This window comes from Melanostigma gelatinosum (assembly GCF_949748355.1).
Source record: "Melanostigma gelatinosum genome assembly, chromosome: 19".
Taxonomy (NCBI): Eukaryota; Metazoa; Chordata; class Actinopteri; order Perciformes; family Zoarcidae; genus Melanostigma; species Melanostigma gelatinosum.
The window spans coordinates 1,069,732-1,097,500 of NC_136652.1; the positions used below are offsets into that span (position 1 = coordinate 1,069,732).

Here is a 27,769-nt window from a genome sequence, read left to right on the forward strand (position 1 = left end):
CGTTCTTATGTTATCGTGCTAATGTAATCATGGTTACATCGATCAACCCCTTATATCAACGTATAACACGCTTGGGACAGAATCATTCCTGTAACTGCTGTTTAAATAATTCACTACATAACAACATATGGATACAAATTTTAAACTATGGTAAATCACTTATTTTTCACTTTCCGCCCGTGATTCTTTGCCTTGAGGTAACCTGGCTTCATCTGGCGGGCTAACAATAGAAAACATGGTCTCCTCGAAGCTTAAACAGCTGTACTGTTGAAATGTCAATTCGATGATAACCTGCATGACAAATAAAGAAAAAGAAGAAAGTGGTTATAATAATCATCCACTTATAGTGATCAACTGAAAGATAACTATCAAAAGTATCCACTGTCACTGCTTTACTTGCTGTAAAGATAATGTCACAGCAGGAGTTGTTATTGTGACCTTTTGTCTGTGCTAACAGTTGAATAACAGGCCCGTGTGTCACTGAGACAAACTGGTGGAGCAGCTTCTGTGCCACAGGCCAGCTGACGTGGGAATGGACTGACAGACTGTAACACACGTAAGACATGAGAGAGGTATACGTACACAATAATGTGTTCAAGCAACTTGATTTACAATCAGAGACATATTATTAAATATGTATTACTTTCAATCTAACAATTCTTTGTATTTTACACAAAGTCTCCTAAAATGTACCGATGTCGGTTTTACAACATTCCTTGTTTTCTCCCTGTTTAAGGGGTTCTTGGGGAGTTTTCCCTTTTCTGATGTGATGGTCCCGGGAGTGAGGGTGTCGTATGTGCACAGATTAAAAAAGCCCTTAGAGGCAAATTTGTGATTTTGCGCTCTACAAAATACATTGAATTGAATTGAATACAAAAGGTGTTCAGACATGAATGTATATGATGCTGAAGCGTGAATAATTGGAGACTGCAGCCTCGTCCAAAAGCTAAGCTGATGCTTCATCTTTTCAGACAGTGATTCGAACAGTGCTTGCAGTTAACTTTTCTATTTACGATTAAAATGTAGACATGGCAAGCAAACAGTGTTAGCGTGGCAGGAATTTAGTTCGTCATTAGCTTGTGATTGTTTCAAACCCCAGTTAAGACCATTTCTGTCATCCATTAAGTTGTAAAGAAAGCGCTCCACAATTAAGTAAATAAACATAGCGTTCAATGTGCTTGAAAGTGTCTTTGACAGAAAGATGGGGAACTTGGTGAGATGCTAAGGTCGAAGGAGAATTTGATAGTTTAAGGAGGGCAAGGATTCCTGTTTTTATAAAAAGAACGAGTTCTATGTAAAAGAAAGAGAAGGCCTTCAGGCCTTGTCAAGCATCGTCATTAGGAACCCCACTTTAGTTTTGATGCATTTCTAGTCATTAGCCAGGGCACTATATGTCACAATCCTCTTCAAAAGAGTAAAAACACATTGTTCAAATAATTGCCCCGTGAAGGACAAACAACCAGCATGTAAAAAGGCATCATTATTCAGGTGCAATCACTAGCGGGGACTTTAAGGCCTTTCCTCCTCTTTGCTGTTGTTGTAGAAGGCCATATGATGTCAGAGTGCTTCTCTTCAAAAGAAAGAATTAAAGACGGAGTGATTTGCCAAACAGCAGCATGAGAGTGTCTGTGTGGACTTAAACACTCTTTAATATGAGCTGCTGCTGCCATGATCAACACTTAATCATGTGATTCTTGGTCTAATGATATTGTTTCATAAAGGGATTGATGTAAACTTTCCCAAAACACTGTAGCCGTCAGTATTGGGAAGATGTGACACAACAGCATCCATCTCGTTGTCAATCAGACTGTTGTAGATATGACAATTGTCACATTTGCTCAATTTATTTTTATTGATATGCATAGTTAATGAGCTGCTTTCTGACAGCAGTAAAATGGCAGCTTGCTGAACTTCAAAATCAACATGCATGGATGACTGCCTTATGTGTATCATTAAAGTCATGTTCTGACCACCCAGAGCTTAAATACAGGTGAGCTTCCCCACCAGTCCGTAGTTCAGGCCTGTAGGATTGACTTTGAAGTATCCTTACACAGCAAGTCCAGCTGCCTTGACTTGACATGACAGATATACTGCACACTGTGTTCACCTCATGTAGGAGGCTCAGGGAATTCTCCGGCATCGAGTACATCCGGTAACTCCCTTAAGCGTGCTGTCATTTTCTGTTCAAAGGAATACCTACCAAAACAACAACTAAGCCGACTTTCACCAAGGTGACCGCCCTTCATGACAAACCAAGTCAATGTTGACTTATTTGACCTTGCTTCTTTAATGTGATTTATGTACTTGGAACATATTGAACATAATTGGAATCATAAATATAGCACCTGCGAGGTATGACAACAAGTAATATGGTTTAATAAGATGCAGGTGTGTTAATGAGACCTAGCCCTTCCTTTAACACAACCCTGTTGAATGCTGCACATGTGCTGCAGCAGTGTTTACGGTAGGAGGAAAGTGAAAGATTAAAAGATATTTCATTTGAAATGACATTTGAAAATACTGACACTAATTTGATAATATTGGATACTATTATATATCTTTTTTTCAGAAACAATTTCTTGAGCATTGATTGCATCATGAACATGAATTAATCAGATGATTCCACTTACTATATGTTGGCTAACATGAAACCTAAGGTGCTGAGGCTGCAGGGTGGATTTCGTCAATATGCACATCGAGCTTCCAAAAACTGGCTGAATATACAGAAATGAGCCCCGAGGCCATCTTTATATTTATTAAATGATCTGAATTTAAAAAACTGCACTGTGTATTTCAGTGATATTCTTTTAAACAACTAAAAAACAGCGAGAGAGCCAGGGTGTCTATGCAGATGTGAAGTTTAAAATGCACAATCTGTCTGCCAAAACAGGAAAAGCAAGGGTAGAAAAGGACACATTTTTGGCAGCCCTTCATCAAATATATAAAGTAGTGGCCACAAGGGGAGAAGTAAACAGATTAGAAAAGCTATTGACGTTTCCACGTAGCAAGCAAAAGGTGTGGAAAGGCAGCAAGGATGATAAGGTGTACAGGCATACGGTCCCCTCTCATGTTTTATGTATCTGTGATCACAACTGATCGTAGGAGAAATGAATCAATAACAAAGCCGCCGGGATGTGTGGATGACACATGCCACTGCCCCCCCCCCAAACACCCCTTGCCACACTCCTTCATTCTCCACCCTCCTTCATGTTGATTCGGTGGCCTGTTGTTCGCCCACGTCTAGGTGAGGGGTTTTTACATCCCCTGCGTGCTTGGAGGAACTCCATATGGCCGGGATCAAAGGTGTTGCTGGGTGCATGGTTCTGCTTGGTTGCCAGCCACCGCCGTTAATTAGAAAACAAGATCAGAGGCGGTATTAAAATCCAATTAAGCCCGTATGAACAGATTGCCAAGTGATGTTCACTAATGCATTACTGAGCACCATGCAAATTTTAGTGGCAGCATTTGGCTTTATGTTACGTGTTTGTGTCATTAAGAGTGTGTGTATTCGGGAGTATGAGTGTGTGTGTGAGTATGTCTATGCACAAGTCGCTTGCTGGCTATCCGAGGCTCTGTGACATTGCCTGATCCTTTCCTTGATACACAGCACTAATCTCATATAAACAATCAGCTAAAGCTCTGCAGAGCAACAACACCTATCCACACAATAAGATTGGATGATATTGCTTCTTACAATTAAAGCATAATTGAGAATGCTGAATTATTGATCCATCATAATTGAGTTCTCTTCATTTAATTTGTATGAGAAACTAATATGATGCAGAGAAAATCCAGCAGATTTGGCTAAATTGCCTGAGAGTATTCTGGTTTGATACATTCGTGCTCCTCTGGCCACTCAAAGACACAAATTACAAAAGGGACAGGAGCGTTCCATTTAAATCATTTAAAATGTGAAATGGCTGTGAGCAGATATAATCAAACCATGTTAAGGAATTGGACGAGGCACATTAAAATAAGTACATAAAATTATTTTGCACAATAAGTGCCTTTTAGTCCATGAGTTCATTCTCCACAGCAGACAGACAGGGCATCTGTACCAAAGACTGACAAGTGGATGCAGCTGGTGGCCTATGGCCCGAAGCCTCCACATTATCACAGACGAGGGCTGTTAATGTTGGGCTGAATGGAGCTCCTTTTGAGATTCAAAATAGCATTCTGATTAGAAAGCCAGGAAATACACATCTGAAGTGCCGGAAATTGTCACAATGCAGAACCACGGCACATTTGGCACAGTCTCAAGCTGGGTATAGAGGAGTAAGATGTTAATGAAGGGATGTGCCACAATCAACCCATTTACATCTCAGTCTCTTCAGGATATATTCTTCAGGTCATGGGTTGGTTCAAAGTTTTCTGCTTTATATGATTTTATGAAAAATAACTGTAGTTTCATTCTGCACTGATAACTTCATCATGTTTGTTTGTAGTTAAATGTTTCTGAGATGACTTCTTGAGGAGCAACACAATAGGCGTCTTGGCTTCTTCACTGTGCCAGATTATTACATATTGCCTTATGTTTTAACATTTCAATAACGTGCTGTCATTTATTTTGTAAAAAACTTGAAGATGAACTACTAAACAATTACATGAAAGATGTGCAAAAATATGTTACGAAATGACTTACCTTGACAACTGTATTACAGTGTGGTCAGGTATTACAACATTTGACAAAAAGTGAATCATTTCGAACCTTTCAGAAATACAGAAATTTGCGTGAAATTCACTCACAGAAAAGAACAACAAGGAATACAAAAAAAATACTCTGGCCCAATCCCAATGTCCCCCTAAACCTCAAACCCTGAACCCTCAGGGACTCACTGACCTCACCTGATAGGTGGGTGAGTGTGAGAGGCTTGAGATGGTGTAAATAGGAACGGGACAGCACTTTGCTGCAACATTTCACGTTACTTTGACAACGTCCACAAATATGATGTATAATTGTGTGTATTTATTTCATACTTTCTACTCCCTGATTCGAGCGTCTTCAGGCTCTTTCCTCAGAAGATGAGAGGTAACCTCAGATAATATATTTACTCATTTTTGTCAAAACGGCTTCAATGACAAAATCAAATATTTGATGAATAAATAAATATCTTCTGATTTCAAGTTAATTTTTTGTTCCATCTTTAACCCTTAATGTTTCTGTGTACATTTAATATTCCAGGCTGAACACACGTGAGCCGTCCTCTTTGTTTACCTTCTTTTATTTTACATCTCCATGCGTCCACTGGTTACCCCGTGTAGAATCAGAATCAGAATCAGAATCAGAACCGTTTATTGCCAAGGAAGTTTGCGCCTACAAGGAATTTGTCGTGGCGGGTGGTGCGTAACATTTAACAATAAGCAATAACATTAAAATATCAACAACAATCAACACAGTGCAAGAAATAGAAACATATAAAATATAAAATAAAGTGCACAACAAAACAGATAACAGGACTGTAAAACAAGTGAAGTGTGAGTGAAATGTTAAAATTGACGAGTGTGTTTAAATAAAGAAACAGGGATGTGCAGGGTCTTTAACGTCTTTAACGTCATTGCAACGTGTTTACCGTCACATTGCAATGATTTGTGGGTAATTCCCTTAGGCAAAGTCAGCAGCCTATGCTGACTTACGGTAAGGGTTCATAAAGGGCTCAAACTGTCTGCAAGAGACTCAAACACTCGATGATTTGACAGTGGGACAGCCCTGAACCCTCACGGACTTTGCGGGAGTGCGCCTCAAAGTCCTCGAGTCCGTGAGGGGGGACATTGGGATTGGACCAAAGACTGTTGAAGGGACACACCTTCATCAGCATTCATTCGCTAGCAGCTATGTATCGTTAACTGTTCTGATTGGTCAGTGCAGGTCACCTGCAACATTTATAAACCTTCCACATGATCATTGTAGCGCTTGAGCTGCTCATTCACCATAGTGACTGTTGGATTCTCTCCAGAGTAAGCAACCATTTCTTTGTGCTGTGTTGAATGATTTCTGTTAAGCAGGCCGAGTATGACTAGACTGTCAGGAAAGCCCGCGCAAGCTACTGTTTAGTGCTTCGCAGCAACCAGAATATTTTCAAAACTCTGGAACTTTTTTTTTTCCTGCATAAATTAAAAAAATATCCCAAAAGTGATCAAGGGGCTAAGAGATGAAAACACACCCACTTCCAAATGACAAAAGACTCATCGCAGCATCAACAAAATATGACAGCTAAAGCTGATGATAGGTTGGAAAATCGCAATATGCTATGTGGCACTGAATTTGATTTGGATTTACTGTTTATCAGACTAATGAGACAAAAACCGCAGCCCGATCCCTCGCTGGTACACTACTTTACTGGGAGGAGAGGGGTGCCAGCTTCAGAGACGGATCCTCACAGCAACTCAAATTCAACCAGCGCAAACCCCAGCGGCTCCATCTATCTCCAGAGAGGCCACTCCCCTCGTCTCCTAGCAGCAGGGACCCAGCACTGATGCTGACCACTAGCATGCTGACCGCTCATTTTCTGTAACCAGTGAAACGTTAGCATGAAAACATGGGGGGATTAGCAAGCTAATGTTAAAAAAGCTAAATAGCCAGCTGATGGTGACCTGATGGTGACCTGTTCACAAATGTTGTGCCATGCTCCAACATGTTACCAAGAGTACGTCAAAAAGACATTCATGAACACATCCATTAGGGCAGTCAGTGATCTAGTTTGGTTTGAGCTGTGAATCAATAACCTCAAAGAGTCTCCATTGATCGTTTAATCACCTTTATGACTCCTCAGTGGTACCATTATGGTTTCTGCAGCGAAGCCGCAGCAGCCTGTTTCAGCTAAAGAACAGCAGCATCAGCAGGGTGTGTTTGTGTACAGCGCACTACGCTGATAATGGATGCACTCCGAATATTTTGGAAAAGTCTTCATCTTTAACACAATTGTAACAAACTAAAATCCTCTTTTTCTAATGGTCAAAGGGGCAAACAATGACCCACAGGAGAGAAATGGCAATTACCTCTGCTAAGGTGCCCACTTCACACACCTGTCACAACCCATCATGAAAAGCCGATGGAGAGGGACAAAAACGAGGGAGTCCTCCCTCGGTGACCCTTCAGCTTTCATAGTCTCCCCTCTTTTTCAGCTCAACTATTAAGACATAAAGGGGTCAGTCCCCAGACAGCTCCATCCTTTATCCCTCCCTCACACACTCATCTCTTACATCAACCCTTGTTGTGTTCTCTCATTTATAGCCAGTACGCATTGACATCAAGATTATAATTCTAGCCTGTTTTTGTATTCTGAGAAAATGAATACTTCTAGATTTTAGATTTTGTCTTTCCTGAGTGACTGTTTTTATTCAATTTATCCGCCACAAGTCCTAGTCACTAGTAACTGACTTCATTACAATCATACACAATTTAACCGAAATCAGATAAACGGGAGATCAGTTTGAGACACGTAATACACAGAGCAAATGATTTAATCGTTTCAGTGCTCGAAAACATATTGCATGAAACGCAGCAAAAAAATGAATGTACATATTGCCATATGTTGCAATTTGGCATCTGGCGTCCTCCTGTGCGAGTTGATGTGAAGGTGGAATCTGGTTTGACTTAACTATGTGGCACATGCAGGCCTAAATAAACATGCATTTCAGATGTCTGCATGTAAAAGATAAAAAGCAGCGACGATATGAGGAAATCATTTTCTCATAAAATTCATAGATCTTTGAGCTTCAGTATTATTTCTTCAAGTGCTTTATTGTTCCCTCTTAAGATAATGAAACTGAAATAAAATCCCATGGGGAAACAATCTAAGTTTTATTTACAGGTGTTCACATCAGTGTGATTTCCTTTGATGAGATTTGATCATTTATTGTCAAATTTACTCATTTATCTGTCTAAGCTCACACACTCAATTTAAGGTGTACAAAGAACAGCAACTCCTTTATCCTCAGCAGAGATTCCTCACATTTGAATACCTCTGTGGTATGAAAACCATATCATTAAGTACGGCAGAAATAGAGGAAGCATCAGATCCCATTACCATGTACAACTGCTTAACTCTTGACTTTTTGTTCACAATTCGCAGGATGTGTACAGACCAGAGTTCAAATATACCCCCAGCCATTGCAAACGGTCCAATTGCCTTGTGATTAACGCACAATAAAAGAATGTGATGGCTTAAAGAAGCAGCAGGAAAAGCTGCCCAGTGAAAGATGGGTGTATGGCGCACTCTATAATTAAGCCAGTCTGCACTTGATGAATGTAGATCACACTGGCGGGCTACGGCTTCACAGCCAGTTTGTTTTTACGACTTAATTACAGTCCAAATCAAATGTGAAGATTTAATATTGCACCACGACGAGCATGTACCCAATGCCAACAATGACATTGACCCCCCTGAGGCAAGGTGTGCATGTGTGTGAGCGTGTGCTGGGGGGGCAGGTCAGGCGTCAGGAAGCCGACAGCAAAGAAGCTTCCCCACCGCGGTGGCTACCTGTGTCTGGGCCCCTCTGGGAGGTCTGACTCCAATGGAATTACGCTGACAGTGGGAGATAGGGCAGGAAAGAGAGAAAAGAGTTTGTTTCTGAAAAAAGGAGGGAGGGCGGGAGGGAGGGTGAAGAGGGGAGGGAGGGAAAGTGTATCTGGAAGGAATCAATCAAGTAGAAGCAGGCTAGGGAGAGGAAACAGAACAAAGAACTAAGACATTGAAATAGATACAGGTGAGGTTATGACAGTCAAAGCAAGTGATGGAGACTGAAAGCAGCCGTCATTATACGCAGACAGAGTGTGTCTGCAGCGCAAAGATACATGAATGTTATACTTGACTACATCCCCATGGTGAGATGACGGACAATGTTCAAGAGGGCTTCAGGAGGAACCCACTGAGTTGTTTTACTGATAAAAACAGGATCAGTTGAAGGCAAATCAGTGTTAAAGTGGATCACATCAGGTGTCTTCACAATCATGTTCACTTGTCTTAGGAAGGAAGAGTTTTAAGGGAACCAATTGTCAGTCTAATTGAGAAAACATAGGATTCCAATTGTCCTTTGCTTCTTTCTTGAAGTCATTTTACAATACAATCGTATAATACTGTTGTATGTGTGTGTACCCCCTGTCATAACCCCACTGACCAAAGAGTCAAAAGAGAAAGATATAATAAGCTACATACAGAATTATAATAGCCATAATTATGTGAATGTGAGTTAAAGAAAGATTGCAGTTTTCCTAGTTAAGGAATTTTCTGAATATAAGGGAGGCAATTATACCAACCATGAGTTGTCATGTGTGTTTTGAGATGAGTGCCGTTCTGATACTTGACGACATGATTGCGCCGTAAACGGCCAAAACCTCCCACCGAGTGGCTTTAGTGTTTTTCCTCCCTCTGAAAAAGTCTGCGTTTCCTGTCCTTTAGTTACACGCTCGACATGACCACAAAGCCTTTGTTCGTTTGGGTCAGATTCTCCCAGAAGAGAGAATCTTCCCAAGGCAAAGCTGTTGAGTGACCACGCTCGACCACACTGCTCTCGGTCCCCTGACCACCCTTCTAAATTGCTCTCTCTGCCCCCCATCCTTTCCTTCCTCCTTTTTCCCCCTTTTCCCAAGAGCATTCAGCTGGGCCGGATTTACTGTGTGTCGCAGGGCGAAGCCCAGTCTGCCTGGGCAGGCAAGGCAAGTTTATTTGTATAGCACATTTCAACAACAAGGTAATTCAAAGTGCTTCACATAAAACCATTAAAAGCATCAAAACATAAGGCAAAAGAAAGGAGATTTAAAACAATTAAGAACATTCATTGAAACAATAAGAACATTCATTAAAACATTAAAAAGCAGTGTGAGAAATAAAATTCAGCAGTAAAATGCAGAAATGCAGGAAATTGATTAATATATGAATTGAATGTGGTTCAATTAAAGGCAGCAGCAAACAGAAAAGTCTTCAATCTTGATTTAAATGAGCTGAGGGTCTCAGCAGACCTGCAGCTTTCTGGGACTTTGTTCCAGATATGTGGAGCAGAAAAACTGAACGCTGCTTCTCCATGTTTAGTTCTGACTCTGGGAACAGAAAGTAGACCGGTCCCAGACGACCTGAGGGGTCGGGATGGTTCATAAGGCAGCAGCAGATCAGAGATGTATTTTGGCCCTAAACCATTCAGTGCTTTGTAAACCAACAGCAGGATTTTAAAGTCAATTCTTTGTTGGACAGGAAGCCAGTGCAAAGACCTCAGAACTGGAGTGATGTGATCCACCCTCCTGGTCTTAGTGAGGACTCGAGCTGCAGCGTTCAGGCAGTACCATTTGACTGGGTAATGGTCAGGGCCAGTAGATTAGTAACTGGATATCTGCAGAGAGGCCAGTGGGGCCTGATCCCTGTGATCCAGCGGAAAGTCAGGTCCCTGTGGTGGCCTTGTGGTTCTGTGTGGCCCAGGACGCGAACCGCAGTCCCTGCTGACACCCTGTTCTCCGAGGACGTGGTTTTACTCCAAACCCTGATTTCCCATCTCCCGCTCCGCGACACTCTGTCTGTGACTATAGGGCCTCTGCCCGGTGCGTTCTGGTGAAGAGGACACAGCACATCCTCACCACTGGCGCTCAAGGCCACTTTTCTCCCATGGAGCTGGGCACACAGGCGGGGGACTTCTCCTAAACAAGCTTAAAGAGAGTTTTTTAACCTCATGTCACATGTGAACTGTGCAAGATGGGGTGGTGGCAGATAAGTTGCCGGAATGGGTCTGTGAGCACACATTTGTGTGGCCTGATTATAAGGAGAGCAGCCCTTGTAAAAAAAATACACAGTTCAGTATGAGTGTAAGGTTTTGCCAAAATATAGAAACTATGTTTTATAATAAGATCCTTGAGGTTGTGATATGATTTGCAATTTTGAAAGCCAAATACACACCTTTGTTCTACATCATGTCAATCTGATGAGAAAAATAAGTGTAATGCCAAACAAAAGCTGTCCCTTTATGTGTTTTAAATATATGAAAAGAGAGAAACAAGATCACTTGACATATGAGATTGAGTCCATATTTCTTTGACCTTTCTTGGAATCATTCAAAGCATCTGCAACTACTAACCGTTTGCAGAAAGTCATGCTATTGCAATTGTTTTGTCAATGTTGTGCCATTGCTAGGATAAGAGCTGTGGGTCATCAACATGGCACCCAGATGTCATCTTCAGGCACACACACACACACACACACACACACACACACACATACACACACACACACACACACACACACAGTTGGGAAAAGTCAGAACCCTCCTGCAAACACCAATGCCTCCAATCATCATTTATGTAAGCAATTCCATTATTTTCAGACTATGTTGACGTAATAATTACATTTTGTCGTTGAACCATGCATAATGTTGTTACGCTGGGACACTGAGTCATGGGTCGTTGTGTGTGGCATGAGTTGGCAACCATCAGACTTTCTCCTGATTTGACTTTCTCACACAAACCCGCCCTTCACAAGCTTTCTTTCCTTTCTACACTCCACTATCTCCACTACATTGTGTTTCTTCCCTCTTCTACTGTGTTCTCTAGGACACACACACACACACACACACACACTGCACTGTTTCTGTTATGCTATCCAATGGCCTGGAGGCTCAAGCGAGGACAGGCTTGACTGCTGTTGGCCTGATATCAAGAAATACCTGATGGGTCCCCACACTCATGCCAGGACTCATTTATGAAGCATGAGTCTGTCAACAGCTACCTTCAGCTGTGAGTCTCACTCTCATTTGTATTGTTATCTAAGAACAAGGAAGGTATACCAGCAGTCTTCTCTGAAGTAACACTTTGGAAGGTGTCTTTTTTGAATCAATGCTCTGGTATAGTAGTACAATGTGAAATATGATTAGTCAGATTCTGATCAAGATTTAGTACCTACCATTCCTGTGTTCTGTCTTGCCCCAAGATTGTTAACTGCAAGCTAGCAATATTCCTCACTGACAACATGATAGGTATTTCTTGAATTTCAACCCTAAAATATCAACTCACAGACCTTTAGACATCACACTTCAACAACCACTTCAGTTTGCATTGCATTGCCTCTCATAACTGCACAAGACTAGGTGAAAGCCTATGTGCTGGTAGCATCTTTTTGACGTGGTTAAGCTACCCTTGAGTCAAATATTTGGGGACTGCTTCAATTCAATACATTTATCAACAACCAAAATTTGTGTTGTTATTATTGCCCTTTTTTAGTTTAGGAGCATAAATATGGACATGCAGGCAGTGCAGTTGCGATGTGGCCAGTGGGTTGGGGCACCCATAGCGAGACAACTGCCCTTACCAGAAAACAGACCTGACCCAGTGAATCAGAATGTCATGTCATGTCAGATAGTGCGGGACGTGCATTTTATACCTGGGCCTTCAATGCTGTCCTACTACAGTTGAGCCACCTCATAATAATAGGGGTGTGACAATACACGTATTCGTATTAAACCGTTCGGTACGAGGCTTACGAACCGAACAAACGTTTGAATAATACTTAAATTGTGGGTAATATGATGTTCTTTCGGTGGAGCCACTGCAATAACCTCCATCATGCATAACTTTAAGTCTAATATAGATATTATTTATCAGCGAGTTGGATAAAAATACACCCACCAGTTGTCATGAATGGGGAAATTAGCTGTAGAGACCAAAACCATTTTTTGTACCTGAGTGCCAAGGACACACAAACTGACAGCAACGCCCAGTTCGGCCGTCCATATGTCTTTATTTACAAAAGTAAACCGACAATCCCATTCGGCAATATGTAATGTCAAGGCCTGGCAAAGATAACATGTCATGACCACAAAAACAAAAACAATACTACAAACAATACAAACGCTTTTTTAAATGAATAACCATCTACGTAAACTCAAAAAAAGAGCTTTTTCCTCGACTTATCTCGATGTATGAGAGTCGGTATGTCGTCTTTGTTTTGTGCACCACTTATGATTTTATTTTCTGCAAGAAAGTGTGTGAGTTAGATCTGTAGTCATGAACTCCTGCCTCCTCCTGCTAAGAGACATCTGATAATCAATTATATCACAGGAGATTTAACAAAATATTCAACCAACAATGAAATTACAAAACATTCTAAAACACATTTTTAGGCAAGTCCTCAATCAAAAACAATTAAAATAGCATTGCTCTCACCCTGGACATCATGTTTGATCCCTCTGACAGGAGGCTGCAGTCCATCAGGACCAAGACCTCATGCCACATGAACAGTTGGGTTCATCAACAAAGCCCGGGACCCCCTCTGACTCTCACACTAGAACACACCCTTGCTGTTTCTATATTTAAATACACTTGCCACTTTTGTAATATACTTGTTTTAAAGTACCGGTATCTGTGTATTTGTTTACAAGATTTTATTGTAAATTTTAATATTTTTATATTCTTAAACTATGTCTCGATTATTGCACTGAGTTCATTGTTTATTGTTATGCACCATTCACCAAGTCAAATTCCTTGTATGTGTAACGTACTTGGCAATAAACAGTTCTGATTCTGATTCTTATTGACAGGTAAAGTGCCCCTCCATCTAGACCAGATGTGGTGCGTTCCCCTGGTAACAGCCCTTACATAAGCCATTGGCCCTCCTGTATGTTTCTGGGTCTAAACAGACGGTGCCATCACATCAGAGGAGAAACAGGTGACAAACTATTTGTTTTCCTTACAAACAATAAATGGAAATGTTCAGTGCAAAAACCTTTCCCTGTGTCCCATTTATAAGTGCATGTTGTGTGTTTTATTACACTCTGACCCAGGATAACGTTGATGGTTTAAATCCTGCATAGGTCCACCGCTGTTGGCTGCTAGTTGGCAGTAATACAAGGTTCCACACCCTAAAGCCAACCTCAGAATCAGAATCATCACAATGGGCTTATAAACAGCTTTTTCTGCAATGTTATTTTGGCAAAGCCCCTTCCACTAGATGTGTTGATAAAAGAGTAAGTTACAAGGACTGGATTAGAATGGTGGTGCAGTAACAATAGTTGCAGCTGTACACTAAACCTATTATGTATACAGCTGTTCCAATGTGTGCTATTAATCACGATGGTAGAAGAAAAAGAGGATGAAATAATCAGAATGAAAAGGTGCTTCAATCATAGAGCAATTGCAACATTTATTGAACTGTTGACTTTCTTGTATTGATTTTTCAACACATTACAAAAATACATATATGTTCAAAACAGCAGATGTGTACTGTTCTGAAATCACTTTTTTTCACAATGATGCACCCCCCCCCCCAAAACAAAAAACAAAAACAAGGAAACTGTTTTGTACAAAGAGTGGAAGTGAAAGTTGTGACAAGTGAAATATGAAAATGTATTTAAAATGACAGTTGTAAGTGCCATCACAAGACCTTCAACCAACCATGAGGAAAAAGTAAAGTCAATGTTCATGAACGTCTCATTAAATTGATTTGGAGAAGGAGTCCTGCTCAATGCATTGCATTCCCTTCCCACAGGTCTTCCTTTAGGATCATCTCATTCATGTAATTCTGTTCTTTTCTGTTTTACTCGGAGGATAGCTTCACCAAACCAACAGCAGGAAATGATCTCAAAAGAAAAAAGAAAAATTAAATAAAACAAAACAGAAAAGTCAATAATGGCACCACTAGAAAAGAATCTGGCATGATTCTGCAATATTACATTTAAAAAATGTTCTTCCCATACAGTGAACAAGTAATCATACAGAAACATATTCATGAAGCTAAAATCCCTCCACCATGATAATCATACAAAACTGCTATGGCATTCAAAAACATTTGAAAGAACATTGGCGAAAACAATACTTTATTATCATTTCAACACTTACACAGAGTATTTGATTAACGGCATACTTCAACACTGTAAACATGTAAGCCTGAATGTCCATGTGTGATTTGGACCTCTGTCAGGGTTCCACTGTTCATCGTTTGGATCTGATATATTTCATAGTTGTGTGCCTCACTTTGGCTGAGCTGAGTTTCAGTGGAATGAATACGCCGTGTGTCTACAATAGGATCGTGATTTTTGCTCTCATGGTGTAAGCGTGACATGCTCTTCAGCCGATCTCACTTCTTATGTCAATTCGCTGTTAATATATTGAACTAGCTTATGGATAACTGCTGTGGCCTCATCATTTCCTTTTTAAAATCAAAAAAGAGGAATTTGCATTTAAGATACAGTATAATCCTTTTTTTTCTTCTATCGAAACAATGATGCAGATAAAAGCTGACAATAGGCCGAAATAGCAGGTCAAACTTTCAAGTGAGGATGATTGAGAATTGCAGTACTAAAATGAAAGATGTAGTCTCAATCTCCTTTCATGTGGCATCACCGTCTCCCTCCCTCTCACGCTCGCTCCGTCTCACTCTGATGGTCCGTTACAAGATGTGGCCAGGAAATGTGCATTTGGGTAAAAAAAACACACTTTTCATATGCTTCCAATTTCATTTGAATGACTCTCCTCCCTGGCCAAGGTATTGCTCTTTCTCCCTCCAGTTCTTTCTCACACTTCTTCATTTCTTAGTTTCAATCTTTCATTTTTACCAGAAGAATAGCCCCTACGCAAGGCCGCATGGCCATCCCCCTTGCCGCTGTGCTCAAAATGATCATAACTCATAAAATAGCCTTTTTTTTTCTCCAACAGATTCATTTCAGGATGAACGATGCAGAAAATAAAAACTGTAATCCCCAAAAGTCACTAACATGGACATTGTCGCAAAATCTGTTACTGGGAGTTAAAGCCATATCACTTTGTGAGGCCAATGAACAGGCTTCCCTTTAAAAGCCGCTCTAATGCATGAATCTGAGCTAGTGAACTGTGAAAAGACACCGTCGGAGAGAGAGGCTTAGAACACACTGCAGAGAGAAGAACACACACGCCAACACATACTGATGTGAATTGCATTTGGAACCATTTGGTGGATCCTAAGGGGACATGAAGTCGACCTGGGTCAGAGAGTGAGGCGAGCAGGGAGATGGAGAACGATTTAGAAAGGGTTACAATTGTTGAAGTAGCTTTAGTTTAACAAACTGCCTTTGAGTAAGACACACAGGAGGAGGGAGTGGGGGAGATAATCCGGTGGGTCTGATGAAGCAATGAATGGTAGTTACACTTAGCATATATGTGAGAGATGCCAGCAGCTGGTCTTCTGATTGTTTAGTTTTAGGCCGTCTTTCACGTACAGTCGGGGCAACTTTAACATATCAAAAAAAGAATATATTTACAAAACATAAACAGGACTGTTCTCCTCACAATAATCATAAGTAGTCTTAACTTATTCAACATATTAAATATGGTATTCAATCCTACATTGGGAATGTACTGAGCATCAGTTAAAGGTACCTCCATTAAGTGCAACCTTTATTTATGTCCTGACTCAAGCAAGGACAGCAATACAGTAACTGCATTTTGAAATTATTCACATGCCAATATTTTCAAGGACAAGTTCCCTGAATGAATGCAAAGTAACTTATCAGGTCTTTAAGATAATGTTGGATTTTTGAAATCCAGCATGATGTTTTATTGTCAGGCTGACATTCAGTGCTTTAGGCCTGTATTAGGGAGTGGATTGTAGTCCGCTGCTGCAGTTAATATAAAAAAACAATAATTTTTACTTTAAAAATCAACTGCTTTTCATTTTCACAAAGAAAATGTGTATTAATGGTGACTTCTTCCCAGTTATCGCATTTTAGAAAGAAAAAAGTTTTAGCACATTTCAAAACTAACTCCATATGAAATCCCACAAAGATGTACCTGCACATGCCAAATATCATTACAAAAATCCAATAAATACAGAAATTATTGCACAGTAGAAAGGCTCCATGGATTCCTAACTGATAAAATCCTCAGACAGTTTGCCAAGAAATGCCATATTGTGCATTCCAGACAAGTTCTCATTAAAGTTTCCCTTTGTTTATATTCTCAGGTGGCAGTTTCTGTGACAGGAAAAAAAAAGATGAACATCAATCAGTCTACATTTTTTTAAAGAGAGAGAGAGATTATCCAGCCAAGCCGCCTAGCTGAAGAAGTGGTTATAGGGATTTTGTGTGTGCATGTATGTGTCTGCTTTTGCTTGTGTGTGTGTGATTGCTTGCTTGTGTACACTGTAGGCTGAATAACGAATGGTTGCTGGCTTAACCTCTGTCCGCCTCCTCCAGTTTGACCTCACTGGCCATCAAATGTTCACCATGCCATTTCTTCATGTGTTTCTCCAGCGTGCTGTAGACGCTAAAGGGCATGTGGCAGATGTCGCAGCGGTACACATCCTTCCCAAATTGCCCGTGGGTCTTCATGTGGCGTGTCAGCTTGGAGCTCTGGGCACAGGCGTAGCTGCACAGGTCGCACTTGTAGGGCCGTTCGCCTGTGTGGCTGCGTCGGTGCACCGTCAGGTTGCTGCAGTTCTTGAACACCTTGCCACAGTACTCGCAGGTGTCATTCCTCCTATCCTTAGAGCTCGGGGGCCTGCCGGGTCCAGGTCCTCGCAGGAGGTGAGGAGTGCTGCTGCCGCTGCGGCCAGAGGCACTACCTCCTTCCATTATCTCCCCTGGCGGGGTGGAGAAGCGGAGGCTTCCAGTCTCTGAGGAGGAGTGCTCGGAGGAGGTGGCGAACGGCGACTGACGGGAATCTGTGAATCCCAAGAAAGGTTCTCTGATGAAGTGGCGTGAAGCAGCATAGCCTGCCAGGAGCTGAGAGTAGACATTCTCCGGGGAGATGAGGGGTAAGGTCGGGGGAAGCTCCAGCTGTTCCTTCTCTATTTTGATCCTCTTGTTGTTGGAGGGGTTTGGGCTGGTGATGGGGGTGGGCCGACGCTGGAACAGCCCAGGGAAGGAGTCTGCTTCAGATATACTGATCCTGCCGTTCATTACAGGCCTCTGCTCCACCTGCTGATCTCGCTCTCTGTGCTGCTCCCTCTCATTCTCTCTTTCTTCACCCCTCTCTCCACCATCTCCATTAGGATGTCTCTCCAGGCCTCTCTTGTTAGGGTTAAGTCTAAGGTGATTGTCCAGATGGTTGTACGGGTGCATGATGCCCACCCCGCCACTGTCACTTACTCTATCCCTGCTCAGGGTTTTCTCCCCCGGACACTGTCTGGGGCCATTCACCCTATTCTGGCTGAACTCATGGAAGTCTTCGCTTAAGTTTGAATCTGGCCGACTTCCATTCCGCAGTTCTTCCTCTTCTTCCTCTTCCTCCTCTTCTTCTTCCTCCTCTTCTTCCTCATCCTCCTCATTGTCTATCCCCATCCCTCTTGAACTTCCCTTCCTACTCTTTTCTCCACCCTCTCCTCCCTCTTCTCTATTTTCCTGTTCTGGGGAGCCACCCATGGACCCAGACTTGTGCATATGTGTCTTCATGTGCCTCTTAAGCTTGCTGGCCTGGGAACAGGCATGGTCACATAGATGACACTTGTACGGCCTCTCTCCTGTGTGACTGCGCCTGTGGACTATAAGGTTGCTCTGGAACTTGAAAATCTTTCCACAGAACTCACAGGATTTGGATTTCCCCGGGGTCTGGTTCTGACCCTGTGTGTCAGGAGGGCTGGAAGAACCATGTCCCCTCTGAGGAGTGGGTGGCTGCGGGGCATAGGTGAGAAACGCCGGGGGCTTGGCGCCAGCCTGGAAAAGCGTGGGACTCAGCAAGCGATGCATTGGTGGCACACGGTTGGGTGAGAGAGGAGGTGTGGGCCCCCCATTATTGGTAGTGTTGCCTGCCAGTTCTCTCAGCCGTCGGGAGAAGTCCATGGAAGGAGGCTCCATGGGGGTCATCCGCATCACCCTCTCAAAGGCACTGGGGTGCTGGGACAGCAGCCCCATCTCCTCTGGGCGCAGCCGCTCTAGAGCGGGTCTAGGGGGTGGGGGAGGGCTGATAAAGGGTGGCGTTGCAGGCAGCCGGGTCTCCATGTACCCCGGTGGAGGGGGGTGTTCCCTGAGCAGGGGCGCAGCCATGCGGAGGAGGTGGAATGGGTTGTTGGTGTCACCAAGGAAAGTGGGGAGAGGGGAGCGGGGCAGGGCATCAGCGCACAGGGGAGGAGGCAGAGCCATGCGGGGAGTGAGAGAGCAGTTGACTGGGTGGTGGTCCAGGTAGATGCGGATGCCATGAGTGTGCTGGGCATGCTGAAGCAGGAACCAGGCGCTGGTGAAGGTCTGCTTACAGGTAGTGCAGATGTAGCTGGATGGCTCATCTTTATCTGTGGGCCAGGAGAGAGAAAATCACCATCAAAGAAGAAACAGAAAGAAGAAACATTCCTTTATTAGTCCCACAGTGGGGAAATGATTCTCTGCATTTGACCCATCCCTGTATGTATAGGGAGCAGTGGGCTGCCAATGACAGGCCCCAGGGGAGCAGCTAGGGGTTCAGTGTGTTGCTCAGGGACACTTCGACACAGGACACGGTGCAGCCGAGGATCTAACCGGTGACCTTTCGGTTGGCGGACAACCCTCTCTACCCAGTAAGCCACGGTCGCCCCCAATATTGTAAAATAAAAATAAAAATCACTTTATTCATTCATTTGAACCAACGCATTTTACTCGACGTAACGTTGAGTAAAATGAATTGTACTTAAAACATGTGAACTCTCTGTTTGTGTCTATGAGGGTTTTCTTTGTCTGTGTGTGTATGAAATTGTTCGTGTCTGTGTGTCTACAGGCTAATGCAGATGGCAGGTCCTGCCCTAAGGCCACAACACATTATGCTAATTCTAATGTCAGCTAGGCTTTAATATACAGATCCATCTCGTCTACTCTGTCATTTCCATATGGAGACAGGGGAGACAGCAATGGAAAAAAGCACACAAATGGGGAAAATAGGAAATATGGAGAGGGGGAGGGAGGGAGGGAGGAAGGGAGGGAGGAGGAGGTGTGGCATTTGAGAGAAAGAAAGACACACAAAAGGAAAGACAGGAGAGGTGATGGACCCATGTGTAAACAGTAAAGCCCCCTGGGGTCTTAACACAGCATCCACATGAAATAAAGCTCAACGTCACTGGTGTAATAACAACAGTAAAGTGATTTGTTGTGACTGTACACACACACACACATACAAACTCTATGTCAATCAGAGAAAAATTGGCCTTTTAAATGGCATGACTTAAAAATGCCAAATGAATCTATCAGTCACTATGGCACGGCGGTGTCAGCCCGCTTATGAGTCATAAAAAGAGCCTTGGCCGGGATTCATCTAATTCAGGGATTCCCAAAGTGGGGTGCGCGAGCTGCCTCTAGGGGGTGCGCGAGAGGAAAAGTGTAATGGCGGTCTGATGGTGTAATAATATTAAATATAAAAAAAAAATGTAATTTTAATTTAAAAACTGTCAGGTGGGACATCTGAAGCTATCAGTCGTAAAAGAGGAGAGGGACAGAGAGAGAGAGAGGAATCGGAGGCGAGGGGAACGGAGAGGTGCGTTGGGGAGAGACCGGGAGAAGAAATCGAGCCAGAGTCAGAGGAAGATGAGACGGAGGAGACCGAAAAGGAGGAAGGGATAGCACAGACAAATGGGGAGCACATCGGCCCATCGCGGAGTCAAGGTGAAAAAAGAGGAAACGAGAGAGAGCATCAGACTGGGAAAAAAAGAGGAAATATGATGAAAAGTATCTGTGTCTGGGCTTCACTTGGATTGGCAACGCAGATTCCCCAAAGCCACAGTGCGTGGTGTGCAGTGAGGTTCTGGCTAACAGTCTGAAGCTCTTATTTACGTCGCCACCTGAACACCAAGCATGCCAGTGCAAGTCAAAAGCCCCTTACATTCTTTATATCCAAATTGGAGGAGTTACAAAACAGCCAAAAACAACTGGAGTCTCATTCATGTGTTGGGTCTATAAATGACGCACTACGGGCTTCATATCTGGTTACAGAATAGCGAGAAAGGGGCTACCGCACACAATCGCCGAAGACGTGAGCTCGCCAGCTGCCAGAGAGATGGTGGAATGTATGATTGGGGAGAAAGAAGCAAAAAAGTTGGACATGATCCCGGTGTCCAACAACACTGTGTCGCGCCGCATCGATGCTTTGTCCGAAGACATCCTGGCTACATTAGTCGCTCATTAATTGTAAATTAAATGTGATAATCTGCCTCTGAGCCTGTGCGTGTGTGCTCGCATCCGTATTGCTCTTTAAAAGTGACGCCTTGTGTCACTGAAAGTTATTGAAACTTTGTTGCAGTGTTTCAGGGCGTTTTCACACCTTCAGTTCGTTTGCTTTGTTGCAGTTGCTCCTTTGTTCGGTTTGTGTTCACACTGCAACATTTAACAGCGGACTAAATCTTGTAAACAAATGCCACGCGCGAGCAAACTGTTCACTCATTGGTCCGATTCTTATGCGGCTATGAAGGCTTAAAAGGCTCTGTTGCTTCTTTTTTTATTAAGGGGGGGGGGTGCGCGAACCCGGTCGGGATGTAGAAGGGGGTGCGCGGCCTAAAAAGTTTGGGAACCGCTGATCTAATTCAACACAGGCTAGCATTGAACACAGTCTTGTGTTTGCTTGCAAGGCATCTGCATCTACTTTATCATCAGCAGCTACCGCAAGTAGCAAAGCTTGAAGCCTGGAGGGAGAAAATAAAGACGGCGAACTGACTTTTGCCCAGTCTTGTGTGATCAAGAACACAGCCCTTACAGTAAGATGGCTGCCTCGAAGCCAACCATAGTCATGGAATGTAAAACGCAGGCAGCACAGTTACATGTGTGGCGATATTCTCTTTTCTCTTTCCTTCCATGTCTCCGGCTTCTCTCACAGCACACATCAGTACACACACACTTGTATCGTGCAGAACAGATGAGCCAAAGCTGATGTTGGATCAGTGTCTAGTACAGTGTCTAGTAGGAAGCTGATTTGGCAGTGTGATCGGTTTGGCTTTCTCCAGGGGAGAAAGGGTCAGAAAAAGTTAATGAGGGGCTCATTTACTGATTCTGTCTGTTTTTCTCTGCTATTAGTGGGGCTCTGGTGTAGCCCTCTCCCTCACTGTTTGTGTGGTGTGGCACATGACCTGACTCCTGCTACTAACGCGTGTGTATGTGTGGGCATTTATGTGGATGTATTTTTGTGCTTGTGTGTGTGTGTGTGTGTGTGTGTGTGTGTGTGTGTGTGTGTGTGTGTGTGTGTGTGTGTGTGTGTGTGTGTGCGTGCGCGTGTGTGTGTGTGGGGCGAGTGGCGGGCTGCCTGCCCGTGTTTAGTTTGGCGAGGCTTCACACGGACGCTTGGCAGCCAAGAGCTGGACAGCTTAACAGCTTGAACGCGGAGAAGAGAGTGAAAGAGGAGAGGGAAGAGGAGGAGAGGGGGCAAGAAGAGAGGTGGAGGGACTTTAAGGGCCAGGCGTGATTGGGCACGTCTGGCCACGCACGTACAGTGACACACACATAGAGGGTATTTACATGCCCCCCGGGGACCAAGAGGGGTCTATAGACTTGGGAGCTGTGTAATCTCATCAACACATGAGGATCAATATGAAATGAAGATGTGAGATTGGCAGAGGGATTGATGATCTCTCTCAGTTCATCAAATAGTTTTTCTTATTATTCTTATATGTCTTTTGGTCTGCACGCTTCATCAGTACAAGCTAAACTATCATATACCCCTACAACCTTCCAGCCCACCACCAACATATTTGCATCTTGTCATGTCTTACACAGCCGTGCCATATGCTGTTAAAGGAAGCGTGGCAGCTAATAGAGTGGCAGCTGATGGCTGCTGCCTAATGACGGACAAAGACAAATTGAATCAACTTCCCAAACAAGCAAGCAAGGGGAGGAGGGGAGGAAAACAAAAGAGAATATAAAGATAGATAGATGGATAGACAGATAGATGTTGTCGCTGCTCAGTGCTCCAGCCAATAAAAGCCTTCATTAAAGAATCACGGTGGGCCGTGTCATGCTTCAGTTTGTGGTAATTACAGTCGTAATTGACATGGCAGGGACCCCTCCACTGCTGACCGCCACGGTCAACTACCAGTTGGAAGAGTTACATTCTCCTCTCCACGTAGTCACTAATGCTAGAATCAGACAATTTACTCTTGCACACAGACACGCACACTGACAAACACACACGCACACACATATGCTGTGTAGGGAATAAGATGAAAGGTTCAATTACATGCCGTCAAAGCAGGATTCTGTAATATGAGGCTGCATTATGAAATGCATTGTGCCGGTGTTGGTCATTTTGCAGGCAGTACAAATGCTTGTAAAGCTACAGGGTGATATCATTCCGTTGACATGATCTAAATCGTTGACTTAGCAGTAATATTTCTGCCCAGGTGTCCACCCAGGCAGACTTGCATGAAACAGACCTCACAATACAGACCTAAGACCAGTTTAGCAGCACAGTTCTTTGTCCTGTGCAACAAAACAAGGACTAAGGGCCAGGAGGCCTGGAGGAAGTTATTAAAACATTGGCACATGCGTGGAGCTGAGGTGGGCCAGTAATAATGCTCTCCTTCTCTCCTGGGTTGTTTTTTGACTAAACCACCAGGCCAATTAACCCAGTCTTCGGGGACTGAGATCTGAGCTTTACATCAGATTTTATTCTTTCCAGATTGCCTTTTATAGCCATGATTTTGCCTTAAAAAGTACAAACAAAATGCCAGTGAATGAAGGGGAGCCATGGCATTGACTGTTTGCATATGGCCAGTGTAGAAAGGTTGGTGTGAGCTTGGCGGGGTTGAAGTAGACACCAGGCGTATGGTGTAAACATGTGGATTTCTGTTTAATTTAGAAATTCACATCTGCCGTGCCCCCAGCCTGAGTTTCATTTATGTTTTCGAAGCATGAGCTCCCTGTATTTACATTACACTTACATTTTGGGGTCTTTATCAGATGCTCTAATCCAGAGGGATTTATAATAAGACCACAGAAGAATAACGAGAATCCACAGGCTCAGCCCTGGAAGAGATGGGCACAGTGGAGCTCCACAGCTGACACTGGATGGTAATGAATGCTCAGTGATGCCAAATCAACTCTGATGAAGCTCAGGAAAGTACAAATCGTATTTGAAAATGAGTAGCCTTTGAACGCTAGGCCACCAACTTCTCTACATTAGTTTGGCACAAGTTTGGAGTGTGTAGAATAATGTTGCTTAAAGAAGACAGTGCGGGTCCAGGCCTGAGAAGGCAGACGATATACTACATGTCACATGTCACTGTGGCATTCCTGGGGTTCAGGTTCGCCGTACTGCTCCAACATTCCATCAAGGGCGACAGAACGCCACATTGCCGGATTTGCATACAGAACAAAGCCGCCCGCAGGCTAGGCCACTGGGACACACACCTGCCCCTGCAGCCCCTCCCACACAACCTCACAGCACACACACACGTGCACACACAGGCACCAGCCCTGGGAGTACGCGTGTGTGCACCTGTCAGGGGTTAGCTGACACCTCTGCTGCTGGCAAAGCAGGTCCTCATTAGCATGGCTGTGATCTCGGGGTCCCCAGGGGTCCCAGCCTCCTCACCTCGCCACCTTGCCCCCCGCCCCCTTACAACTCCGCTCCTCTTCTCCTCCTCACATCTCCCATCCGTCCCTCCTACTCTTCTCCTCCTTCTTCAGTGCTCTGATGGCTTGTTTGTCATGAAGGGGGCTAATCAGGAGACACAAGGCCATGCGTGTGCGTGTGCGTGTGTGTGTGCGTGTGCATGTGCGTGTGTGTGTGTTTCCCAGGGCATTGGGAGCCCGGTATGTAACCTCAGCGAGCAGGCGCTTACTGTCACACAAAGAGAGAGCTGGAGAGACAGAAAGAAGGAAAGAGACTGTGGAGGGTGGCAGTAGCAGGCAGGGGGTAATGCTCTCACATAGTGTGACTGGCTCCATGCTAACTCAAACCAGCTTCGGCCTGCTAACCATATACATCTGTGTGTGTGTGTGTGTCTGTGTGTGTGTGTGTGTGTGTGTGTGTGTGTGTGTGTGTGTGTCTGTGTGTGTGTGTCTGCAGCCAATATGATCAGCTGAAATGCCTGAGAGAGGATTTAAAGAAACAGTGCTCCTCAATGTGTTTGCTAGAAAAAATATTTTCGATATATTTTCTATTTCTTCAGTTCTCTCTCTCTCTGCCCCCTCTCTCTCTCTCTCTCCCCCTCTCTCTCTCTGTCTCCCCCCCTCTCTCTCTCTCCCCCCTCTCTCTCTCTCTTCTTCTCTTCCTTTGCTCTTATGTCCACACTGAGCACCTGTACAAGGTACTCCACCCTGACCCTCATGCGTCCTGGGATGCAGGTCAAATGAACAATAAAAGGGATCAGGTATCTCCAACAACTTGATCACAGGCACACACACACACATTGAGCGACTCCAGCTGTACAACAATGCATGAGTGGAACAGACTCTCATGTAGCACGACCAAGGGAGCACGTCACCGCAAGCTATTCCACATAGGGCACATAGGATGATCTGTGAAAAATAACTACAAAGGTCTCTCTGTCAGTAAAGAGCCATGACTTTTGGCTCGGCTTCTATAGAGAGGGAGGGAGAAAGAGATGGACAAAAAAAAGAAAGAATGAAAAGAAAAAGGGCGCTCCATAAAGCTCCCGTTGGCATTTCTCTAAGCCTGACTCATCTGCATCAGCTCCTAACTGGTCCCAGCGCCTGAACGTGTATGTGCGTAAGTGTGTGTGTGTGTTTTAGTTTATGTGCACACACTTGTGGGGTCTGCTGTCTGTCATGTGACAAATGGATGACACTCATTCGTGCTTGTAGTTGCGAGAAGATGTAAGACAGTGGAGCAAGATGGAGGAGAGGATGAAAGAGGGAACGGGAGGGCAGAAAAAGGAGAACAAAAGAGGAAAAAAGAGAATGGCAGACAGTATGGGACACAGAAGAAGAATTGCACTTTGTTTTTCTTTATCGCCTGCATTTCCATTTCAATAGAATTACAACCATTTTAATCTCTCATTACATCACGTACCCATTTTACCATGACACAGCAGCAGGGAAAGCAGACGCCTACAATAAAAAAAGGAACCAATAGCGTCACCACTAGGTTGAACTGTAGGGGTGCAAGCATGCTGAATTAAAGGATAAATCCACAATTAATAAATAGAATATTTACAAGGTGAGATATTTTCCAGAAAAGGTCCCCACTGATGCTGCAGACAAGCGTAAAAACACCAAAATGTTTGAATAGGTGATGGAATCAAAAATTCAAGCTGCTTTGACAGAGAAATGGAGACCGACAATGTTTGTTCGAGGTTTTACATCCAAATGAGCTCCAGTCGTACCCCTCGGGAACGCTCGCTCCGTCCAAAAAGTCAATCTCCTATTCGCTGGCAGTGAATAGGAGATTGACTTTGACATGTGAGTGACTCGCGAATTCTGTTCTGTGGGTTTATTAAGTTTTTCATTGGGTCAATTATTTTAAACAAATGGTTAACTAAACCAAACTAAATGAAATTGAGCATAAGCATGGAGACACAGTGCTCAACCCGTGATATGCACGTATCCTGTTGACACGTCACGCGTTCAGTTTACCTTTCCTTTGTGTGTGTGTGTGTGTATGTGTGTGTGTGTGTGTGTGTGTGTGTGTGTGTGTATGTGTGTATGTGTGTGTGTGTGTGTGTGTGTGTGTGTTTGTGTGTGTGTGTGTGTGAAAATAGAAAGAGAAAATAGGAAATAACTGTTCTTTTGTGCCTCTGTTTGTGTTGTGTGTGTGTGTATGGTATCATCCATGTACGTAGGCATATGTTTGCAGGCACATGCTCATTGTGTGTATCTCAGGCTTCCAGGGTGCTATATTCTTTCAGCAGTAGTAATGGTCTCCAGCTGGCTTTTGCCCACTGGAGCCAAGCAGTCAGTCCCACTTAACTAGCAGCCCACAGGAAAATACCACCGTGGCCCTGAATGAAGCACACAGGCCCTTCCAACCCAATCAGCCCGCTATAAAACGTGCCCCTCACATGCTTCAGACATGGCGTAGAGTGCATTCCAGTGATTGGGAAAGAGAGCCTGAACATTCATGATCTAATACACTATTACTCCACAAATTCTGCAGTTTTTTATGTAATTCTGTCTACTTAAGACTTTGAGAGGATACAGTGCTTTTTCCTCATGTTCAAACACAAAGCAATGGCTGTGACAATCACAGGAGAAGGCACAGGAGTGGTGCATCATCTGAAACCAATTTGCAAGCGATCTAAAGATTGTTAGCTTACTAAATAGGAGTAACAAAAGCAGAGAGTGTGTTAACATAAAGAATGGACCACAGATATCTAGCTCTATATTTAACAGCTTCGCACGATCTTGGCAAAGAGGTCGTGAAGCCCATTTTGAAGAGCAGCATGTGGTGTGTAATATGCTTGGAACTCTTGAAGCGACGGTTCAATGTTTGGGTAAAAACAAAATTTCTCTCTTGAATATAAGGATTCATCAAGGAGCTGGTCAGATTAGCTGGTGTCAAAGCACCACGTTGTGGTTTTACAGGGGGTTGTGCACTGGATTATTTCTTGCTACGGAGCAGTGACTTCTTGAGCCCCCTCAGTTGTTCTGTACTGTTCTGTTTTTGCACAAATGAATCAAACAAGATATAACATGTCCGTGTGATCAGTGTACAAGAGTATGTGTATTATTTCACCTGTAAACTAGAGCTCCAGTTCCCAATATTGTGTGTAGCAATGCTATATGTGAGACCCTCAAACTATTAAGAAGGAAGATGTCGATACAAATTGATTTACTGTCTCTTTCCACATCTAAACAAATTATGATCAAGTTATCAATTTGAGCCTTTCTGTGCAATAAGGTAACATGAGACTCTCTGTGCTTTCCTCTCTGTGTCTCGTCTATAAGCTGTTGTGATCCAGTGAAGGCCGGCTGCACAACA

General features: G+C 43.5%; 1 protein-coding gene across 1 annotated transcript in view; it reads right to left on the reverse strand.

The window, feature by feature from the left end:
• Nucleotides 1-14,183: 14,183 nt before the first annotated feature.
• The window catches only part of bcl11bb (BCL11 transcription factor B b), a 32,386-nt gene continuing 18,800 nt past the window's right edge, over nucleotides 14,184-27,769 (reverse strand). Inside the window, exon 3 of the mRNA XM_079291077.1 lies at nucleotides 14,184-19,169. Coding sequence (XP_079147203.1) covers nucleotides 17,116-19,169 — 2,054 coding nt within the window. The 3' untranslated portion in view covers nucleotides 14,184-17,115. The remainder of the gene's footprint in view (nucleotides 19,170-27,769) is intronic.